At 39.9% G+C, this 20,674-nt stretch overlaps 2 protein-coding genes across 3 annotated transcripts; one reads left to right on the top strand and one right to left on the bottom strand.

Moving 5' to 3' along the window:
* Positions 1-2,273: 2,273 nt before the first annotated feature.
* On the bottom strand, positions 2,274-4,988 carry mis12 (MIS12 kinetochore complex component). The gene is made up of 2 exons (XM_040139617.1): positions 4,529-4,988; positions 2,274-2,587 (listed from the first exon to the last, which is right to left on the bottom strand). Exons 1-2 carry the CDS (start codon positions 4,946-4,948, stop codon positions 2,318-2,320), a joined length of 690 nt encoding a protein of 229 aa, XP_039995551.1. The 5' UTR covers positions 4,949-4,988; the 3' UTR covers positions 2,274-2,317.
* Positions 4,989-6,926: 1,938 nt separating this feature from the next.
* Positions 6,927-16,264, top strand: ppm1g (protein phosphatase, Mg2+/Mn2+ dependent, 1G). Of its 2 annotated transcripts, none has more exons than XM_040138506.1 (14): positions 6,927-7,088; positions 7,382-7,518; positions 8,306-8,375; positions 8,692-8,777; positions 9,066-9,195; positions 9,489-9,600; positions 10,159-10,361; positions 10,682-10,860; positions 10,955-11,086; positions 11,851-11,953; positions 13,005-13,136; positions 13,239-13,368; positions 13,937-14,036; positions 14,518-16,264. In XM_040138506.1, the coding sequence occupies exons 2-14, from the start codon at positions 7,408-7,410 to the stop codon at positions 14,716-14,718; spliced, it is 1,689 nt and encodes a 562-aa protein (XP_039994440.1). In that variant the 5' UTR covers positions 6,927-7,088; positions 7,382-7,407; the 3' UTR covers positions 14,719-16,264. The 2 variants fall into 2 exon arrangements, with proteins under 2 accessions (XP_039994440.1, XP_039994431.1); XM_040138497.1 differs by having other exon boundaries at positions 6,928-7,088; positions 10,679-10,860.
* The last annotated feature ends 4,410 nt before the right edge of the window (positions 16,265-20,674 follow it).

Here is a 20,674-nt window from a genome sequence, read left to right as displayed (position 1 = left end):
TAATAATGATTGCAGTTCTCTTTTCAATTGCCCCACGTTTCAGAGGCAGTTACAGCACAATGTCCTTCGATTCCATGCTATTAAAATAAATTTCCCTCCTTTAAATATTTTTGACCGGCCTTACCCTAGATCTGAGCCTCGTGAGTAAGAAGAAACAGAGACAATTATTAGTGACTGAAAAAGTTTGACTAACAAATTATTAAGACGTTGCTCGGCAACAATTACTCCATACTGTGATTGTGCTGCATTTGCCCTGCAGTATTTGTACACTGGGATGAAGTTTTGCAATGCACCATACTGCACAAGAAAGAATACATTTTTATTTTTAAAAAAACAGTAGTGCCCCCAGTGGTCGGATCCATGCAGCTGTGAAAATCCAGAAGCACAGATGCACTGTGAACATATATAACAGGTGAAAACAAAAATAAGTGTCACCGAAGTTAAAAACATATTTATGAATCCTACTGTTACATTACTTGATGACTATGATACGCAATTGCTGCCCTCTACTGGTTACAAATGGTCAGTTCTTACATGGCACATTTCATACATTATGAACAGAAAATAATAATTGCAGTATTCAATTGAAAAAGGAATTTAAAATACTGAATTTTCAATATCTGTTATCTGCTGATGTATATATTAAGGGTGTCCAGCAGGACTGCAACTAAGGATTATTTTCAATACTGATTCACCTGTCATTTACTTTTTCAATTAACAATTACTAGTTTTCAATGTCAGAAAATAGTATAAAATGCCAGTAATAACTTCCCACAGTCTAAGATGACGTCTTCAAATAACTTTTTTTTTTGTCCAACCGACTGGGCAAAACCCGAAGATATTCAGTTTACTATCGTGTATGACAAAGAAAAGCATCGAGTACTCACATTTTAGAAGAACGAACCAGCAAATGTTTGTCTTTTTGCTTAAAAATTGACAGAAAAGATCATTTTATTATCAAAATAGTTGGACTTGACTAATCAGTTGATTGACTCATTGTTGCAACTATACAGTACTGTTAGTTGTCAATTTCTATGCCTAATTATGGTGCATAAACGGATGATGTTTTAGTAATATTCCTTATTTTACATAAAACACCACATTGATCTTGCACAGTGGATGGTCCAGTGTGTGCAGTGAACTAGTTCATTTTATTATGATAATTCAAAATAACTGTTGAAATAATTAAAAACAATTAAACAACTTATACCAGCTTTGGAGGCCAATTTCTTCAGAATTGTAAATGCACTTGTTCAACCAATGTCTCCCACTTTAAAATTTATATATAATATACTTTATATATTTTTTATATAAGATGTTACTAATGTTTCAGCTTATTCAGATATTGGTCATGAAGTGTCTGTCTTTTCAACAGACCACAACTATAAGTGTGGCGGGATTGGACTGGGCGAGGAGCGCCCTCTGCTGTGAATCACTGTATCTTAAAACTGTTGCTCTTGACACAATATCATGAACACATCAACAACCTAATGCAGTCCAGTGTAATGAGTTACAATTAAAGTTAAGAAAATAACAGCTTTTAAGAAAATGGAGTTTAGTTTTTTTTATCTGCACTTTGTGGTGTTGAACAGCATTACTGTATAATGTAGAGAGTTGACATTATTGGGTCCACACAGTGTAGGGCAGTAAAGATGAGGGTAAGAGGATGTTAATGACAAAAAGTGCCTCAGTATAAAGAATTAGAAGTTAAACTGACAGAGAAATGCATCTAACTGTAAACCTGACTAATGTTAGCTGATGCTCCAGTTTTGTCTTTAGGTATCTAAACTTAATTGGGATTAAATTATGATAGATATTCATAAAGCCACAAAAGCACATTTTACCAACGTGTTTTAGTCTTTTTTCACAGGAAGTGGACATCTTCATGACAAACAGCATGACTTTTATGTATGTATGTATGTTTGCGGATACTGCGAGTGGGAGAGATTAGCTTTATGCAGCTGGTATGTGAGTTTTCCTCCCTGCACAGAAACTCATGTTATCTGCATAGAAATTCATAATTTGTTATCAGTGTTGAGCAAGGCTGGACATGGATGGACCATGGGAAGAGTGTGTGCTTGTGTAATTCTTCAAAAAACGAATTAGACCAGTATGTTATAGGTGTGCGAGGCTGAACTATAAATGCCTTTGCTTAACTGTGCCAAAGCGTCCTCCTCTTTGTACAGACGATGAGTATACCAAGTCTCTGTGTAGACAGTCGGACCGATATCCATATGTAGGAGATTTACAATACTTACTCTTGGAGACACCAACTCTTTGCAAATTCACTATATTGCAGAATTTCCACAACATCAGTTCAGTGAGGCGCTTTGGTGTAGACTTCTCTGACGGCCTCCTGCAGTTTCCTTACTGATTCCATCACCAGTTGGAAACTTTCATGGAAGTTGCCGTTACCTTCCTTCACCCAGGCCGCCTGCAGCTCTCTGACCCACGTCAGGATCCCTTCCAGCTGCTTCTGCACCGCCTTCTGCTCCTCCAACTCAGCTAGCAGGGCCTGTCTGGCACAAACTTCTGCTTCATAGGCTCTCCGGAGGTCTGTCAGGGACGATTCCAGCCTCAGCACTTCCTGGATGGAGGAGGACCACAGTCAAATCATAGACAGATAGATTACTTCAGACCTCTTTTTTTTTCAGATATAATGAGAAATCTGTAGAAATAAATCATATCTGATAATGGCTGCACTGCAAAATGACACACAATCCAATCAATAGAAACAGAACCTTCAAAAACTGGAGCGACAAACATAAATGCCTAATTCATAAAAAAAGCGCTATTTTATTAATAGACCATTCAATTTCCTCAGTAGAGCATGATTGGATGGGATTTGGATTTTTGACACAGACTCCAATCTGAGAGTTTAGAAAAAAAAATATGCAATATAAAATCAGCCAATGTCCATTAGTAAGTGGACCTTTGAGATTATTTTGCTACACATAAAATGAAGTAGAACGTTGTGAGGGCTATATTGAGCCTTGAGTGAGGAGCGGAAAGTTACTTTCATCCACATCTCCGAGTCTTCATCAGGAAATGGAGACACACAAAACCTGTTATCGTGCGACTGAATTTCTATATGTTGGTCATGTGATTACAATAAAAACTGAGCAAACACAATCTACTGACAAAGACTGTGAGATGCAGTTGTTGGGAAAAAGCTAGTAAATAGACACTGAGTTAAGATTTCTTTTGTCAAACATTAAATGAGTTTCTAAATTACCTCAAACATATCCTTGGTATATCTGTTTTTTGATTTCTTTTACTTATCGGGCAACACATATGCTGATCCCAGTGTATCTGTGATGAGCTAAAATCGGCCGATAATGTCAGATTACATCAGAGTTACCAGGACAGCCTAACCGGCACTAGATTTCTGAATTTTAAAAATCTGACAATGATTTTTCGGTCTGTCTTTTTTGTGTTCATAATGTTTTTACATAGACACATAAACATAAACAAATTTTTTTATAAGGAAGTCTTACATTTGCTTTTTTAAGAATTGTGACCAAGACATGTACTGAGAGGAACCTTTTACAGTAGGATATTAAATCTGTCAGTGTCTCCGGTGGACAATATATGAAACTTCGTCATGGTCTGGGAAGGACCTCAAACATATCTTTCGCATTGCTGTACAGACGTTTCTTCAGCTGGCATACAGTATATGCTGATACTGGTATATCTGTAAAGGCTTAAGTCAATATGTCATGCCGATTTATCAGTTGGGCTCTGATACACATATATACAGTCAGGTACATCATATACAGATATGTTTAGTAAAGCTGCAATGTTTAGTCGATTAATCGACTGACGGAAAAATCGATCTGCAACTATTTCGATGCCAAATATTTGCTGGTTTACAGGCTCTCAAATGTGAAGATTTGACACCTCTCTTTGCTGCACATGATAGTGAAATGAATATTTTCGGGTTTTGGACAATTGGTAGCACAGAAAAAGAAAAACATCTGAAGACATCACCTTGGCTGGCGAAAATTACAACAGACATTTTTCACCATTGTCTGACATTTTTGGGACAAAACAATTAATCAATTAATTGAGAAAATAAGCGGCAGATCAATCGTTAATGAAAATATCGTTAGTCGCCGCCTTGATGTACGGCACAATATAGTCAGGCAGGAATATGAGGTATCACACACTACAGATATAAAGCTTTCATTTGAGTGTTTATATCCTCATCGGTGAACAGTGTAGGATATGCAGCCCTGCCATTTTCCCTCTGCAGTGTTCACAATTTGAGGGGGACTAACTTTATGTGTGAAAAGGACAACCTACAGTTCAGCCCGCATGGATGTGAAAACCCCAGGACAAACCGTCTTAAAGCAGGAACCCGGCTCCGTAGTCTCGGTTAGTGCTTCAGACTGAAGTCAGATGCCCACAACAGATATTGTCCAGATATTTACAGACTGCACAGTGCATTTTTTTGTAAATACACTAATTAAACAGTAGCTTGTCTGACCTAAACCCTCCTCCCCCCTTCTCCATTTCCTCCACCCACCTGTACGTCTTGGGGGTAGTTGCTGTGTGACTTGTCGTCGGGCAGCAGGACATTTGGCGGCACGGAGAAGCAGCGGTTGACCAGCAGCGCCTCCATCCGCTCCGACAGCTGCTTGAACCGCTCTTCGAGGAAATGCTGCAGTTTCCGGCTGCACTCCCGGGCCCGGGCCCGGAGCAGCTCTTCGGACCCGTCGGACTCGCCTCTACTCAGCTGCCTCACACACACCTTCTCCACCACGGGTAAAATGTCATACAGGCAGTCCTGGAAGGCGCTGTAGATCCGTAACATACAGGTCTGCGGGGTGAAGCCGAAAAACTGTGCTTCGTACAATTTTAAAGTGGATGGAGCGAGACCGTCCGCCTCTGCATCGACCTCTCCGCCAACATCCATCTCCCTGTCTTCCCGGGTTTCCCGCGCCATGTTGAATCACCGACGTTTATTCTTCTCCCCTCCTCCCTCCTCTGATGTTTTTAGAACGTTTGTTAAGTAACGAGATGGTGCATTACTGCCGCCAAGCGGGAGGGAGCCGGATCAAATGGATAATTAAAAAAAAGGGTAAAAATCACCAAGAGCACAAAACTATCACATCCGCTCTATTAGATTAGGTCTTCTAAAACAGCTCAACGAAACAAAATTAAGCTATTTAACATGCCGACAATATAAGTCCCCCTGTTTATAGTTTACGATCAATATGTTAATATTAAAATAAATGGTTTATAACACACTAGAATGGATTTGTCAACAGCTATAGCTCCTCCTATGGACACCCATAAGTGGGGGCTGCCGTAAACAGATGTGACAATATAGTATAACACAGTAGTAATAACATAAAATCCATTTGATTCTTTTTTTTTTTCAAGCAAAAGTGCAAAAATTCTCTGGTTCTAGCTTCTTCAGTGTGAGGATATGCTGCTGTAAACTGAATATTTTCATTTTGGTCAAATCAAGATATTTCCTGATGTCACCTCGGGTTCTAGGATATGGCCTTTTTTATCACTGTTTTCTGATGTTTTATAGACCAAACAGTTCATCAATTAATTGACAAAATAAACATCCAATTAACTGATACCAAAAATAATTGTTGGTTACAGCCCTAGTTTCTATAAAGCTTGTAAATGCTAAATAGGAGGACTTAAAGTAAAGTGTTACTAATAACATTTATCTCAAGAACTTAGAATAATACAATGTAGGTCCTAGTTTATGTTAATTTCTCAATCTGAAACATGTTTTTTTCCCCCAAACTTTATTTTGCAAATAAGTCATGAACAATAACAGAGGCAAGTTGGCGTGGGGCTCTTGACATCCAAACATCATAAAGAGAGCACATATCAATGATTTTAACAGCCATTGTGTCAATTTTGTGTGATTCCATAATTAGTAATAGAATATAAGAGTTTTGAATTTGCTGGATCCGTTTAGTAGATATAATATGTGGCCAATATTATTACTTTGCTTTTTTTTCCAAAATTGTGGAACCGAAATAGTACATTTTCAAAACATATCTTAGAGCCAGAGGCTATATTATTACTTTCAAGTCTTGTAATATCATTCAATGGAGACCAAAATAAGCGTAACAGAATAATACAGTAATAACTCTCTGGGTGACACAGTCAACTGCAGTCAACACAGATGTCATTCTTGTTCTTCTGAAGAAAATTATTAGCAGTAGAAAGACCAAATATTTGCAGTATATGTTACATGCGATTTCATTGCTGATGTGTTCAGAGGTATCAGCAGACTAAATACTCTCAACCAGAGAGAGCAGTGTAAAACTGATTTTCAGCCTGGTGTTAAGTGACTCTTTTACAGTCTGGAAATGTAAAAATCACTCTTTGCTTGAACTTGAACTGCTTGAAGGTCCAAAGTTTGGGAGACACTGATACATACACATGCACACTGTGATGAGATTTTGGTTGATGAGTTTAATTTGGAGTGTACTGAATGTACATTTTGTAACTCAAGAAAACCTTTTTTTATACTGTACTTGTCATGTCATCCAAACGTCTGGCCACCAGAAATGTAATAGATGATTTTCATTTTGTTAATGTCAAATCAATAATCGACAGTGAAAATAATTATTAGCTGCAGGCCTTATATATTAATACAAAATGAGTGATTTTTCATAAGGAGTATTTTTATTCAATACTTGAAGTAGATTTACTAATACTTTTGTACTTCTACTTAAGCAACGCAGTTTAACTTGAATTGCTATATAAAATACCTGAGTACGTCTTGCACTACCATTTGTTTCTGCTGGGGTTTGTTCTACCTGTTATATTAGTGTCTGTTCGTTGTTTTTAAAACGTTACTTCGCTCATTGAAAAACGCTTTACATTATGACGTAAGCCATACGTCCAAAGGACACGCCCCCTCGTTGGGGCGAAAGGGACATGCGCGGATGCGCTCACTTCCTGCTTGGCTGCTGCTTCTCTTCGGTCAGTCTGTGTTGATAACGGCTCCTGCTTCCACACGTGTAGTCTTTCCTATGTGAATCTCTCTCTTCGAGACCGGTTTACAAGCTCATCCTGCTCTACCCCAACAAGCAAATCAACCGTCGGCGGTGAGTGTTTGATGTTTGTACAGCTGCGCAGCTGCTTGCCTGGCGGGGGCAGAGGTAACGGCTGGAAGTTTAGCCGGGTTTGCTGCTGTTAGCTTGCTGATGTTAGCTAGCTGCCGATGCGTCCACTTTTTATTGTGGTGTCGCTAACGCTAGCTAGCTAGCTACCTAGCTAGCAACCGTAACTAGCCAGGCTGGCTAATGTAGGCGAAGTACTACACATTCTCTGGGTCGTACGTGCGTCTATTCGTGTGAAGCTGAAATGTTGTGTTTCCATCATGTCGTACTCTCTCCAGGTGTAAAGCCATAGAAACCGATCACCATGGGGGCTTATCTGTCGCAGCCTAACACGACCAAGACCTCTTCCGATGGCGGCAACAGCAACATGAGCTACGGCTTCTCTGCCATGCAAGGCTGGCGTGTCTCCATGGAGGTGAGGCGGCAAATGAGGGACCGAATCAAAGACAACCATGTTGCCACCCTGTGTCCTGAACGCAGCGAGGAGAAAATGTATCTTGAGTTGTAAATGGCGGGATGAAAGGGATGTGAGGCTTTTCTCTGTATAGGTTTGTTTGAATGCAGCTGGTTGGAGTTTCTCCAGAGTACACTGAAAGTCCGTCACACTCCTAAACCAGCTTCTCCCTCAGCATAAGTTGCAGTGATGGCTGAAATCCACAATTCATTCCCAGGGGGTTTTTAGCATGCTGAGTTACATTGTCATCACTCTCACAGCATTCAAGAGCACGTTATTGATGTCTGCTGTGTGACTCTTGTCTCCTAACTTGTGAAGAAAGTACTCACCGCAGTTGACAACATTTGAATACCTGGTGTCTTTGTTTCATTTTGTTAAGTTGCTTCTGATGAGAGAATTGGGCACATTGTTTAATCATCTGTTAGCAGTTGGATGCAGCATAACAATAGGTAAAATTGGTTACTAAGTACATGCATGTGAGTAATTCAGTCAAAAGACATGTATGAACACGTGCAGTGATAACAAAACAATGCTCATCAGCAGTTAGAGAACAGAAACTTGACACTGCCACTTGTTGCTTGATTATATTACATGATTGATTGAAGATAATATGCAGGGGCCTGTTTTCCATCTTATCCCCCCTCACTCGCTTTTCCTAAATGTACAGGTTGCTTTTTACTTACTAGAAGATGAATTTTACCAGTTTGTAAATGCTGTCTGTATTTTAATTTGCATTGTTTTGTCACAGGATGCTCACAATTGTATCCCTGAGTTTGACGAGGAGACGGCCATGTTTGCTGTGTATGACGGACATGGAGGTAACACACACATACTGTCTTCTATTTAAAGTATTTTGTAGCATATATTGTACAATTCACGGCTCACACCCTTTTCCAAAAACAACTGATGTTTGTTATCACAAAGACTAGTAAGAGACAGAAACTGATTGATTTGTGAGCCGTGAATTGATTGATTGTTTGATTTTTGGAGCACAACACACATTTTTGTTAAATGTTTCCAAGGCTTCCCCCCTTTATTGTTGTTGTTTTTTTTTTTAGATACACACACCTCTCTGATAACTAAGTGTACATACACCTATCCTTAGAATTTATATAACCCGCTGTTCCCATTTAGGTGAAGAGGTTGCTCTGTACTGTTCAAAGTACCTTCCTGACATCATCAAGGAACAGAAGACCTACAAAGATGGCAAACTACAAAAGGTGAGACAGTGTAGAGACCACAGCCTACCCTACTCATCTTAAACAAGTTTGACACAGCAAAGATCTTCACGAACAGATGTGTGCTGCTTGACTCTGCCATAGTTACAGTTCAGGTGGGATTAGAATCACTAGAGGGTGGTCAGCTCTTTTCCTTTGTTCAACAGTCCTAACACATTCAAAATTTTTTCTGAACAGACCTCCAAAATGAATCTCATTAATCTTAAACCCAATATTTCACTGTGCTGCTTGACTTTTACTGACAACACATTTTGTGCCTGTTGTTTCCAGGCATTGGAGGATGCCTTCTTGGCCATCGACAGCAGAATGACCACAGAGGACGTCATCAAAGAGCTGGTCCAGATCTCTGGACGGCCCACTGAGGAGCCACCAGCTGAAAAGGTGGCAGAGGAGGATGATTGTGAGTACACCCTTAATAACATTTATGTATTATGGGTTGGTGTGGAGGTCAGTTGTGAGGAACATAATCAGGAATCCAGCATAACATATTATACATAACATAATACATAATATAGGAAAAAGGTAATTATGATGCAAACAAGGGTGGTGAATAAAACACAAAAAACGATGTGAATTCCAAAAAGAACTGTCATGCTGAAGTGTGTTTGTGTACGCCACTGGTGGATTAAAAACAGCAGTGTCAAATCAGAGTGATAACTTCCGACTTAGTCCAGGTTTCTGCTCTGCTTTCAGTGGACACAGAGGAGGCAGCTTTACTCCATGAGGAGGCCACAATGACCATAGAGGAGCTGCTGGTACGCTACGGCCAGAACCGCAATGCTATCAAACATGCTGCTGCCATCAGGTAGTCCAACAAACTTTTATATAATATTTTCTTACAGGGATGGATACTTTGTGGCAGAGTACTTTAAGACTTAAACAGACAATAAATGGCACTTGAACTTCCTGGAAATGTTACTTTAATTAGAGCAGTCCATCACCAGTGGCGACCTCATGCAAGTCCAGCCAGTGAAGTCATGACATATTTTTCAATGCCAGTCTGCACATTTTTCTACATAGTCCAATTGTTCTAAACATAAAATTGATCCCTCCTTATTGTATAACATCCTGCTGCCACAACCTGTTGCAACAGGAATCATGTCACATTAAAGATGTTATGACAACATCTTGGAACATCTTTTTTAATTTTTTTTTTTTTTTTTTTTCTCAAAATTTGGACAGATGATGTTTGGACAAGTATGTATGTAATCTGTATGTTTGATTTCAGTGAAAATCTTTCATATGCAATACACCAAATACCTCTATTTAGTCCAGTGTGTTCTTGATAGAAGTGTAAAAGAGCGTTTAAAATTTTAAGACTCGTGTGGTTGACCCTTTTTGATTTCCTCTTTGTTGTTCTTAGTGCGGCTGCTAAGAAGGCGTCTTGCCCGCACCCCGAGGCCTCGGGAGACAAAGGGGAAGGTGGGGAAGGACAGAAGAAAGATGGGCTGAACGGAGAGGTGGAGGAGGAGAGTAACGGGAAGATGAAGGAAGGTGAAGGAGCAGCATGTGGGTCTAAGCTGCGAGCTTGTCGGAGAACAGGAGGAGGTGAAGGCAGTGGTGCAGGTACAGAGCTGGGACTCGGGAGTCTTTAACAAGAACATTTTTCTCTGCAAAAAGATGACATGAGATGAAAAACTTATTGTGTTAATTTAGTTAAAATATTTAAATGAGTACTTGAAAATAGAAAAAATGGTCTGCCTCCTGACGAGCATTTAAAAAAGGGGATCTTAAACTGCGTAGAAGTGGCTTCACTAAAAGTACATGAAAGTAAAAATCTAAACACTTATTAAACATCCTCTCTTTTACGCTCTTCTACACCTTTTTTCGCTTCCTATTCCTCTTGTCCAAAACCTTGTGTTGCCCTTCTTTTTCCTTGACAGCAGCTGACTGTGGAGAGTCAGGAAGCTCCAATGGTGAAGAAAAGGCCGGTAAGGCAGAAGGAGATGCAGGTCCCTCCTGCTCCTCTTTGTCCTCCAAGGCTGCAGGAGATTCAAAATCCAGGTTCTTTGATGACAGCGAGGAGTCTGAGGAGGGAGAAGAGGAGGATGGCAGTGATGAAGAGGTGAGAGAAGGAGACCAGAATGAATTTCTGTTTGGTTGTGAAAGCTCACTCACTTTGAAAAGCATTGTAATAACTTAATAACTTTTTAAATTAGGATGGCAGCGAAGAGGAAGAAGGTGACAGCAGTGAGATGGAAGAAGAAGAGGATACAGAGGAGGGAGAGGAAGACTCTGAGGATGAAGAAGAGGAGGAAATGTGTCTACCTGGAATGGATGGCAAAGAGGAGGTGTGTACAAGAGGACTTTGCATAGGACAAATCAACAGTATAACTGTGCTACTAACTACATGCAGTACAGTCGAGGTATCGTGTCTAATTTCAGGGTCATAGATTGCTTTGACTTGATAACCTTTTAGATGTTGAATTAAAAGCTGCATTGTAGTGTAAGTGTCTTAAGAGTGGAGTTAAAAAAAAAAAATTTTGATTGTTGATGAAATGATTGTTATAATAATCGAAAAAGACCATGTCAACTTGAGTGGGAATAACAGTGGATTTTTTTCTGCAGTTACTGCACTGATAAATCACACTTTCTATTTTCAAGGCTGTCAATTTGTTCTTGTAGTGAATATCCCCCGATACGAGAAATATTAGGACCTCTTTCCACTGATGACTTGTACCACTTTTTGAACAGTCCTGTCATACATAATTTAACAAGTAGTAAGACTACTTTTGTACAATAGTCAGGTTGGATGCATTGTATGTACCTCTTTCCCAATGAATGGCCTGAATTTTTTTCTTGACACTTTTCAGTATTGGCCAAGTGAGCAATAGTTGTTTGTTTTTTAGCCATTTAAAGAACACAGCTATAATTTCAAGCTATGAAACAAACTAACTGCCTGCAGTAAGTTGGACCAGCACCCAGCTGCAGAAGTCAAATTTAATGAATTGTAATGACTGTGTAAATTACCATAATTTTTTTTTTCTTCGCTGAAAAATGCCTGAAAGCTTTTATTTATTTTAGTTAGGATTCTAAGTGTGTCACGTATTCACAGCCTGGCTCAGATAGCGGCACCACAGCTGTCGTGGCTCTCATCCGAGGGAAGCAGCTGATTGTGGCCAATGCTGGAGACTCTCGCTGTGTGGTGTCTGAACGTGGTAAGTCAGAACCATTTGTTGCCAGTTTACCTATTTGATACACGCGTGTCAATATAAAATGTACATGAATTAAACTTCAGGAACTTCAGCTTGGTGTCAGTTAAGACCCAGTAACATACAGTTAGGTCCATAAGTATTTGGACAATTACACAGTTTTTGTAAATTTTCCTCTGTGCACCACCACAATTGACTTGAAACAAAGCCATCCAAATGTGATTGGAGTGTAGACTTTCAGCTTTAATTCAAGGGGTTTAACAAAAAAATCACATTAACGGTTTAGGAATTGCAGCCATTTTTATACATAGTCCTTAATTTTCAGAGGCTCAAAAGTAATTGGACAAACCAATATAATTATAAAATATAAAGATTATTATTAATACTTGGATGAAAATCCTTTGCAGTCAATGACTGCATTAAGTCTGAAACCCATGGACACCAAATGCTGAGTTTCCTCCCTTGAGATACTTTGCCAGGCTTTTACTGCAGCTGCTTTCAGTTGCTGCTTGTTTGTGGGTCTTTCTGCCCTCAGTTTTGTCTTCAGGTTCAGTGAAAAGCATACTCAGTTGGGCTGAGGTCAGGTGACTGACTTGGCCATTAAAGAATATTTCAGTTCTTTGCCTTGAGAAGCTCTTGGGTTGCTTTCGCAGTATGTTTTGGGTCATTATCTATCTGTACTGTGAAGCACCATCCCATCAGTTTTGCAGCATTTGGCTCAATCTGAGCAGATAGTTTAGCCCTACTTCTATCAGCAGTCACCTCATCAATAAACACCAGTGACCCAGTTCCATTGGCAGCCATACATGCTCATGCCATAACAATGCCTCCACCATGTTAGTTAGATGATATGGTATGCTTTGGATTACATCTTGATGGCTTCATTTCAAATCCAAATGTGATGACAGAGGCAAAATTATGAAAATTGTGTCACTTTCGAAATACTTGCGGACCTAACGGTAGCTGCCGCTGAAATGCGTAGTGGCAGATCTTTTAATGGGAGGCTTTGCATTAATCTTGTATGAAATGTAAGCGCTCCCTTCTTGCGTTGCCTTAGGCAAAGCTGTCGACATGTCGTATGACCATAAGCCTGAGGACGAGGTGGAACTAGCTCGCATCAAGAATGCTGGAGGGAAAGTGACCATGGATGGGCGGGTCAACGGGGGACTGAACCTCTCCAGAGCGATTGGTATGAGTTATGGCTGAGTTTCTGCGTATTTTCTGAGATGACCACACCTGTAAGCACATCAAGATTCTTTTGTCATATGCTAATCTGTACTCTGACTCTCAGGTGACCACTTCTATAAGAGGAACAAGGCTCTGCCCCCAGAGGAGCAGATGATTTCTGCAATGCCGGACGTCAAAGTTCTGACACTTAACGAGGACCACGACTTCATGGTAATTGCCTGTGACGGCATCTGGTGAGTAACGGTGGTGGTGACAAGTGTGTCCCAGTACCTTTTTATTCAATCAAGGAATCATAAATTCTTCGTCACACTTGTTAACAACCTGCAAACGGCTGATAAATTAGTCTACAAACCTAACTGTTAGGAATTCAGTCTAAACAAAGAATTTTGTACCTTCAGACAGGTACAATTTAATGGCCATTTTCTCATGTGAAATAAAATCAGGCTGCTTTTACACGATCACCATCCAAGTGCCCCAATTCTGTAGAGGGCTAGAACTTGTTGTCTGAGTCTGGCTTTAATAAAACTAGGAGAGATCTTATCCAGTCTCTTCACTGTCCATGTGACACATTGCTTATGTTGCTTGATAGATTTTCTTGCATTTAATCAAAAACATTTGTGTTTTAAAACTGTATGAACACTTATGTAAGGCTGATAGGTCTTGGTGTTAGGAAATGATTGAGCACAATTATACTGTTTTGGTAACTGACAATAGAAACTTCATATGCTTGAGGTTGTTGTTCCATTTGATTTGTCATTGTTTGTCACCTTGTTGACAAGCCCTTTCTCCATGTGTGCGCAGGAATGTGTTAAGCAGTCAAGAGGTGGTGGACTTCATCAGTGAGAGGATCAAACCAGACCAGAGTGGCACAGCCAGGCCACTCTCATCTATAGTTGAAGAGGTGAGTTCCCGTTACTCACTTGACACTTACATAAATCATAAATCAAATCAAGAATCAAAATAAGACGTCAGACATGAAATCAAATGGATTTTGCTTTCTGCAGTTTTCCTCAGTCTAGAAAAATTTGTATCTTAAACTTTTTTAAATTTAGTTTTTACTATAATCGACATAAAACACCATTATGCTCTATTAGTAGTTTGTAAATGTTTAATACCTACCTCAAATGTGTGTTTGTGTGCTTTTTTTTTTTTTTTTCCTTTTCTGATAGAGGCATGATTTTTTTTTTGTGGCTGAAATTTGAAAAGTCATTTGAAAGTTTTTGTTTTGTTTTTTTTACGAAAAATTTCTCTCCCAGTCACTTAGATTTAATTTTGAACTAATGTGTAGTGATTGTACTATGTAGCTCTTAGCCTTATTCGACACCCAGACAGTGTCTGTGGTTTGCATTTTTAATTTCGAATCCCATGTGTCATCCTGACAGCTGGTGGACCACTGTTTGGCCCCCGACACATCTGGAGACGGGACAGGATGTGACAACATGACCTGCATCATCATCACCTTCCGGCCACACCCGTCCCCCACTCAGTCAGATGACACAAAGAAGAGGAAGCACCCCGAGGAGGCAGAAGGGACTGAGCTGGAGGAGAACGGCAACGACAGCAAAAAGGCTAAAAGTGACTAAAGGAAACGAGAAACTGTCCAGGGGGAGCAGCTGGTCCCAGACTACCCCAGATACACCAGAGACACATTCTGTTCAAAATTAAATCCTTACCTCACAAGGATCAATAAGCCCTAAGACAGAAATTACAAATGCTATACGTATGCTCAAAGATCAGCTGAACTAAGATCATCAGTATAGTTTTTGTCCTCTGTTTTAGGTGGATTCTCACTTTAATGCCCCCTCTAGTTGGTTCTTTTTTTTTTTTTTTTTTTTCTTTTTTTTTTCTCTCTCTCTCTCGTCAGAAAGAAGCTGGACACGCGTTACCCTCTTAGATTCAGAAGAGGCAAGCTCGCCACTCACTGGCATGCTGAATAGAACATCACCTTCCGTGTATTTGTAACTTTCTAACTTGGCATTGCGCAAAGGTAACATTAGGGAAACCTGATTGAATGAGAGGATATTCCTGTCCTTTGTAGCCCAAATTGAAGCTTAATGATGCTGTGAGACTGCAAATGCTAGTCTAGTGTTGCACTGAATGTGTTGGTGCCCTGTTTCAGGCTCCTCTCTGATGTTGATATCTCACCCTGAGTGTTCAGGGGCAGTTTGTGTGAGTCGCTGTTTGACAGAGAGGAACTGAAGGATTTTGGGGTACTAGTCCAGTTGCTCTACTTTGCCATTTATATATATATATATTTCCCATTAGCATCTATTGAAACGTGAGGTTTTTTTTTTTTTTTTTAATTCCTCTTTTACCCAGTCTTACTGGTCACATGACACTCAATGCATCACCATTATCCTGCCTTTCTTTTGATTCCTGCTTTGTGTCTTGTCTTGATCAAAATCTGTAAATTTCCAGATGGCAAAAAGATGCCAGGGTTTTGAGAACGAGTGTACTTTTCATCTGTAAGAGATGATAGCAGGGAAACGGAGGCAAGCCTTATGTGTCTCTGTGTGTCCTTCCAGAGAGAGGTGTTGATTGAAGCCCTGGAGTGGCCCTCCACAAACCGCTCATCTCCAGGACTACACCTTCCTCCACCCATTTACTCTCCCTGCCTGTCCCAATGTTTCCACCTTAACACCATTTTAAGATTATCTCTTGAACATGTTTTATTTAAAAAGTATTTCCACTCAAAATTTCATATTTTTTTCCATTTTTGATAATTCATTCATTTGACAGTTGGGTTTTGTTTTTTTTTTTAACTTTTTGTGAGCACACTCTGAAAATGCCCTGACGCTGGACTGTGGACAGGATGCACAAGGTTATTTTTTTGAGTGGAAACAAAATTTGAAATTCAGAGCACGAAGACAGTTTAACTGTTTAGAAGAATTTTTTTCTTTATTTCCAGAAGCCTCATTTAAAACCCTTTTGTGTGACTGTCAGTTTGTTTCTAGTGTACTATCTCGTCACCATGCCCTTTTTTCTGTACATAGTTTTTTCAATACTTGTAATTGAAGAAAAAGAAAATGCTTTTTCTTTGTAATTGTGAGTCAATGTGACATTTTTGGTGCATACTCTTTTGACACCAGTATGTAAGTACATACAAATACATTTTTTTAAATAATCAGACAACTGTATCCCTGTGTGTTTCTTTTAAAGCAGCCAGTGCCATTTCAGCTTTTTATTCATACAGGTTTCAGAGAAGTCTTTTTGTTGTGAAATTGTGCTCATAGATGTGATTTCTGCTAAACAAGTTGAGGTGACCAAAACATTTTTCAGGCATAATTTGCTTCTTAAAATGCATGATACAATAGTTTAAAGGCCACGTAAGATGAGTGAAATGGAGGCTTGTCTACACAACACAAAGCAACAAATATATTTCCCAGTTGTTGCCTTCATTGTGAGGTGACATGACAAAGTTGTCACATCATGTTATTGACGTCTAGAATGCTGCTAATTACTTTTAATGTCATCTCGCTTTTCAAAGCCTCAATATATAGCAGTTCAAAGCAAAGTTTGGATTGAGATTTCTGAACCCTTGTAGCAGTGACTAAGCATGGTGATGTTCATCTGTCAAACACAAGACATCTCCACAAATACTGAACCGCTCCAAGTATCCCTTATATCCTCGTTTTCCCCTGAGGATAAACTCTTTCTATGATGAGCTCTTCTTTCGTGTCATTATCAGGCAAACATGTCAACTTTGCACTTAAAACGACAATATGAAATGGAAAGGACAATTATTTTACAAACAACACATCACATATTGTCTACACTCAGTGTCACTATGAGCATTGATTTAAGGCATGGAGAAATAAAAGGACTCAAAAAACGTGAGACAGTTAACCTCAGTTTAACATATGAATTTTAACAAGGAGACAGGAAGTATAGCTAATTTGAAAATTGGTCAGGGTTTAGGTTTTCCATTTGTACATGTTGGTACGTGTGTGAGGGTGAGAGCAGGTCGAAAACTACAGGTGCTTTCTCTCATTCAGCCTGATAGAAGACCCCTGCTTAGGTTGAAGGTGGGTAGAGCTATGCTGGGAAATGTGAGAGCTCACCAGACCGCATTAGTCCATGCAATTAGATACATTTTTTCCTGCCCTAGTAGGTGTGACAAGCTAACGGGAGAGCAAGCGAGGTGTCAATCAAGGTCACGCTGTACATGCATGCAGATGCTTTTATTTTATTTAATTTTTTGCCCAAAGAAGCTTAAATGTTGATTTTTTTTTTTAACATCAAAATCAAAATATTGCTAATCACAGGTTTGAAGCAATTGCCACTTATTTTGATTATAGAAATGAATGAAAAGTCCAAGGTTTTTATCCAGGAGTTCATCATTTCACTCAAAGCCGCAGATTTGAAACTCATAGTGGCGCTTTGCTGCCTACGGAGCTGTTTAGACAAACTCTGTTGATGCAGGACAGCATGTGTACACAGACATTCCTGCAGATGGCAGCAAAGACATTTGGAGCAGTTACACTGTTGCTTTGATACAGTGTATCATGATCCCATAAAGCAGAAAGATGTAACCTTGTGCCACAAAGGGCAAAAAGTCAGGGGGAAGTTTCATCCCAACCAGAGCGTACAGCTGTTGATCTCACTGACTCACACACACCTTTAACCAGGCAGGACAAACTAGTCAGTACAATCACCTTCTTCTCAGGTCGACACACTGGGTTAGTTATATTTTAAATCTCCGTGGAAACAGCGAAGCAAAAGGGGACAGACCATAGTTCCCATCAGCCTCAGGGGCCTCTCTGTCCTGCCCTGCCATTGGCTGCTGCTCTACAGTCCTGGTGGTTGCTCTGCTCCCCGAGGATCACTGTTGCTGCAGGAACAATAGAAAGCAAGAGGGGAAACACACACTGTCCTTGGAATCTAAAAATGTCATCGCAGACACACACACCCCAGATTACACACATTTTCTCTCTGTCTTCAACAGACAGGATGTTTTTGTTCTGGTAGTGTAGATTAGTGGCTTCAGTTGTGTGTGCAGAGTTTGCACACTAGTGAGTCACGACTGTGACGGTTTTGTCCTTGGATTTAAAATGTATACGAGTAGAACTACTCTGCTCTGTTTTTTGTTGGATCACTATCCCAAAACCACAGGAGCATCTTCACCAGCCGCAGCAGCAATGCTTGGCTGAAGTACCCAAAATATTTATTACCTATAATATTTGCATTTCTAAATGGTTATCGTGGAAGACATGTTGGTGTATTACTCAAATACTAAGGCCACTATAGGAAGCTGTAAAAAAAAAATGTTTCTGAAAGGCCACTACTACGGAGCTCAATGGTGGCCTTGTCCAGCTGTGTGTTGGGGGAGTTGCTTCGCTCTCCAGACTCTTAAACTTGACTGATGGCTGTGGAAGAGAACCACAGGAGTCCAACTAGACCTGCAATTTTACATATAGAACAGTGCGTGTGTGTTTGTCGTCTAGCCAACAGGTCTTATATAGAAAGCTAGACCACAATAGCGGGTTGTAGTTAGACACTGTAAGCATTCATCAAGACTCGCACATTCTTTTTCGATCTCCTGCTCTCACTCCTAAACCAGCATTGGCCCCGTTGCCCTCACATTGCAGACACAGACACAGACGCACACACACACACACACACACACACACACACACACACACTCCAGTGGTCGTAAAAGGTCTGTTTAAATACAGGCTGAGGGTAAAAATAGTTTACTATAGGTCTTTTTCAGAGTCGACACCTCTAATCTGCATTCCTGTCACTGTTGTTGTTGTCATTTGCAGTAGCAGCGATAGTAGTTGTTGTAATAAACTATTCTAATAATCCGAAACCAGAGGCTCGATGGCCTTATCCCAATTTTAGGTTTTCCCTGAAATGGATGTTGCAAGGAGCAGGAAATATTTAATGATTTATATTTGCTTCCATCCTCATTATGATATTCTCTCATATAAACATCAAATCCATTTAACACAAAAACACACACATATGTACTTCTATGCTTTCCAGGACCCTCACTCTCATAAGGAATTTCCGTTACCCAGACTATCATAACTACACGACTAAAACCAACTTTTAACTTGAGGTTTGAAGAAGTACAACTAAAACTGTTTTTCACTAAGATAGACAAACAAGAGCACACACACACACACACACACATCTCGAGACCTTCCTGTAATCAACATTACCCTTCAACCCTGTATCTGGCACAGGGGAACTAACACACCAAAGCACAAATACAACACACACAAACACACACAGAGGATGTGTCTGGAACTGACATGCTGGTACTTCCTGCCAGCAACAGAGCAGCTGACTGTGACATCTTCATATTTACATTGTGCCTGTGTGTGTGTGTGTGTGCCTGTGTGTGTGTGTGTGTGTGTGTGTGTGTGTGTGTGTGTGTGTGTGTGTGTGTGTGTGTGTGTGTGTGTGTGTGTGTGTGTGTGTGTGTGTTTGTGTTTGTGTTATCTTCATCTGTAATTCATCAGCATCAGGCTGAGCATGTTGGATAAACTGATAGTTGCAGAAAAACAGGAAAACTCCCCACATCCTCTTTTCTTTTTCTCTTTTCCCTCTCACCTCTCTTGTGCCCCTCTTGCCGTTTTTTTCTTCCACTCGCTGTCACTTCCTCCCACCTCTTTGCTCCACTTCCTATCCTCTTTCCTTTCTATTTCCTTCTTTTCTAAATACTTTGTCGTGTCTCAGTCTCTCTTCTCCTCTTCTTGTATTCCGTCTTTCAACACATTTCACTACATTAATGCATGTAGCTTTTACCTCTTTTCAGATCTCACTGTAGGAGACAGTCCACAGAAAATGCCTAGTGATTATTCTGGCATGCATCAGGTATAACATCTATTTTGGACTTTTAACTTTTTATGGTAATGCACAAAAGAAAAAGCTGAATTGTGCACACTGTCAGCGCAGAGTTTATTCGAAATACAATGGTTGAGTCATGGACCATTGTCAGGTATCAAATTCACCAAAATAAAAACACATCACACAACTGTTTTCCAGTACACCAGGCTTTATTCAACCAATGTTTTCAACTATCTTGGATGATTAGAATGTTTTGGATTTGTAGCATCTATGGTTATATATTGATCACATGAGAGATCAATATACTGTATACAAGGAAACCGGAAAAAGCCTCAGACACCAGCCTGAAGAAGACAAGATACTCAAGAACATTCGAAGAATAAAGCATCGTGCATTGGAGAAACTGATGCATCAAATTCACAAAATAAGAAACAAATTTTTATATATGAGTTTCATGGTTGCAACAACCAATCAAAAGAGGAGCCAAGTCACAAACACTTGAGACAATTATAGCATCGGTAATTGCTAGTAATCAGCAAGCAAAGCTCAACTTTGGGATAGGGAGAGGCAGATTGGACGGATTGCCGTGCAACAGACAACATTTAGTTTGCGGTTTTATGGTAATACACACACGTGCGCATCAGCCCACATGCAGACACAAACACCATTCATGCAATTACACTTCTGTGCATATTTGAACACAAACAAAGTCTGTTTTTACAAATAATATAAACATGACAA

Source organism: Xiphias gladius, chromosome 1 (genome assembly GCF_016859285.1).
Source record: "Xiphias gladius isolate SHS-SW01 ecotype Sanya breed wild chromosome 1, ASM1685928v1, whole genome shotgun sequence".
Taxonomy (NCBI): domain Eukaryota; kingdom Metazoa; phylum Chordata; class Actinopteri; order Istiophoriformes; family Xiphiidae; genus Xiphias; species Xiphias gladius.
This window is presented reverse-complemented; position numbering and strand designations above follow the sequence as displayed.

Bases quoted from the DNA above. Each gene is read 5' to 3' on its own strand.
- mis12 (XM_040139617.1), bottom strand. From the start codon at position 4,948: ATGGCGCGGGAAACCCGGGAAGACAGGGAGATGGATGTTGGCGGAGAG. The intron at 2,588-4,528 runs GTGGGTGGAGGA...TCCTCCATCCAG, and splicing joins ACTACCCCCAAGACGTACAG to GAAGTGCTGAGGCTGGAATC.
- ppm1g (XM_040138497.1), top strand. From the start codon at position 7,408: ATGGGGGCTTATCTGTCGCAGCCTAACACGACCAAGACCTCTTCCGAT. The intron at 7,519-8,305 runs GTGAGGCGGCAA...GTTTTGTCACAG, and splicing joins GCTGGCGTGTCTCCATGGAG to GATGCTCACAATTGTATCCC. The intron at 9,601-10,158 runs GTAGTCCAACAA...TGTTGTTCTTAG, and splicing joins AAACATGCTGCTGCCATCAG to TGCGGCTGCTAAGAAGGCGT.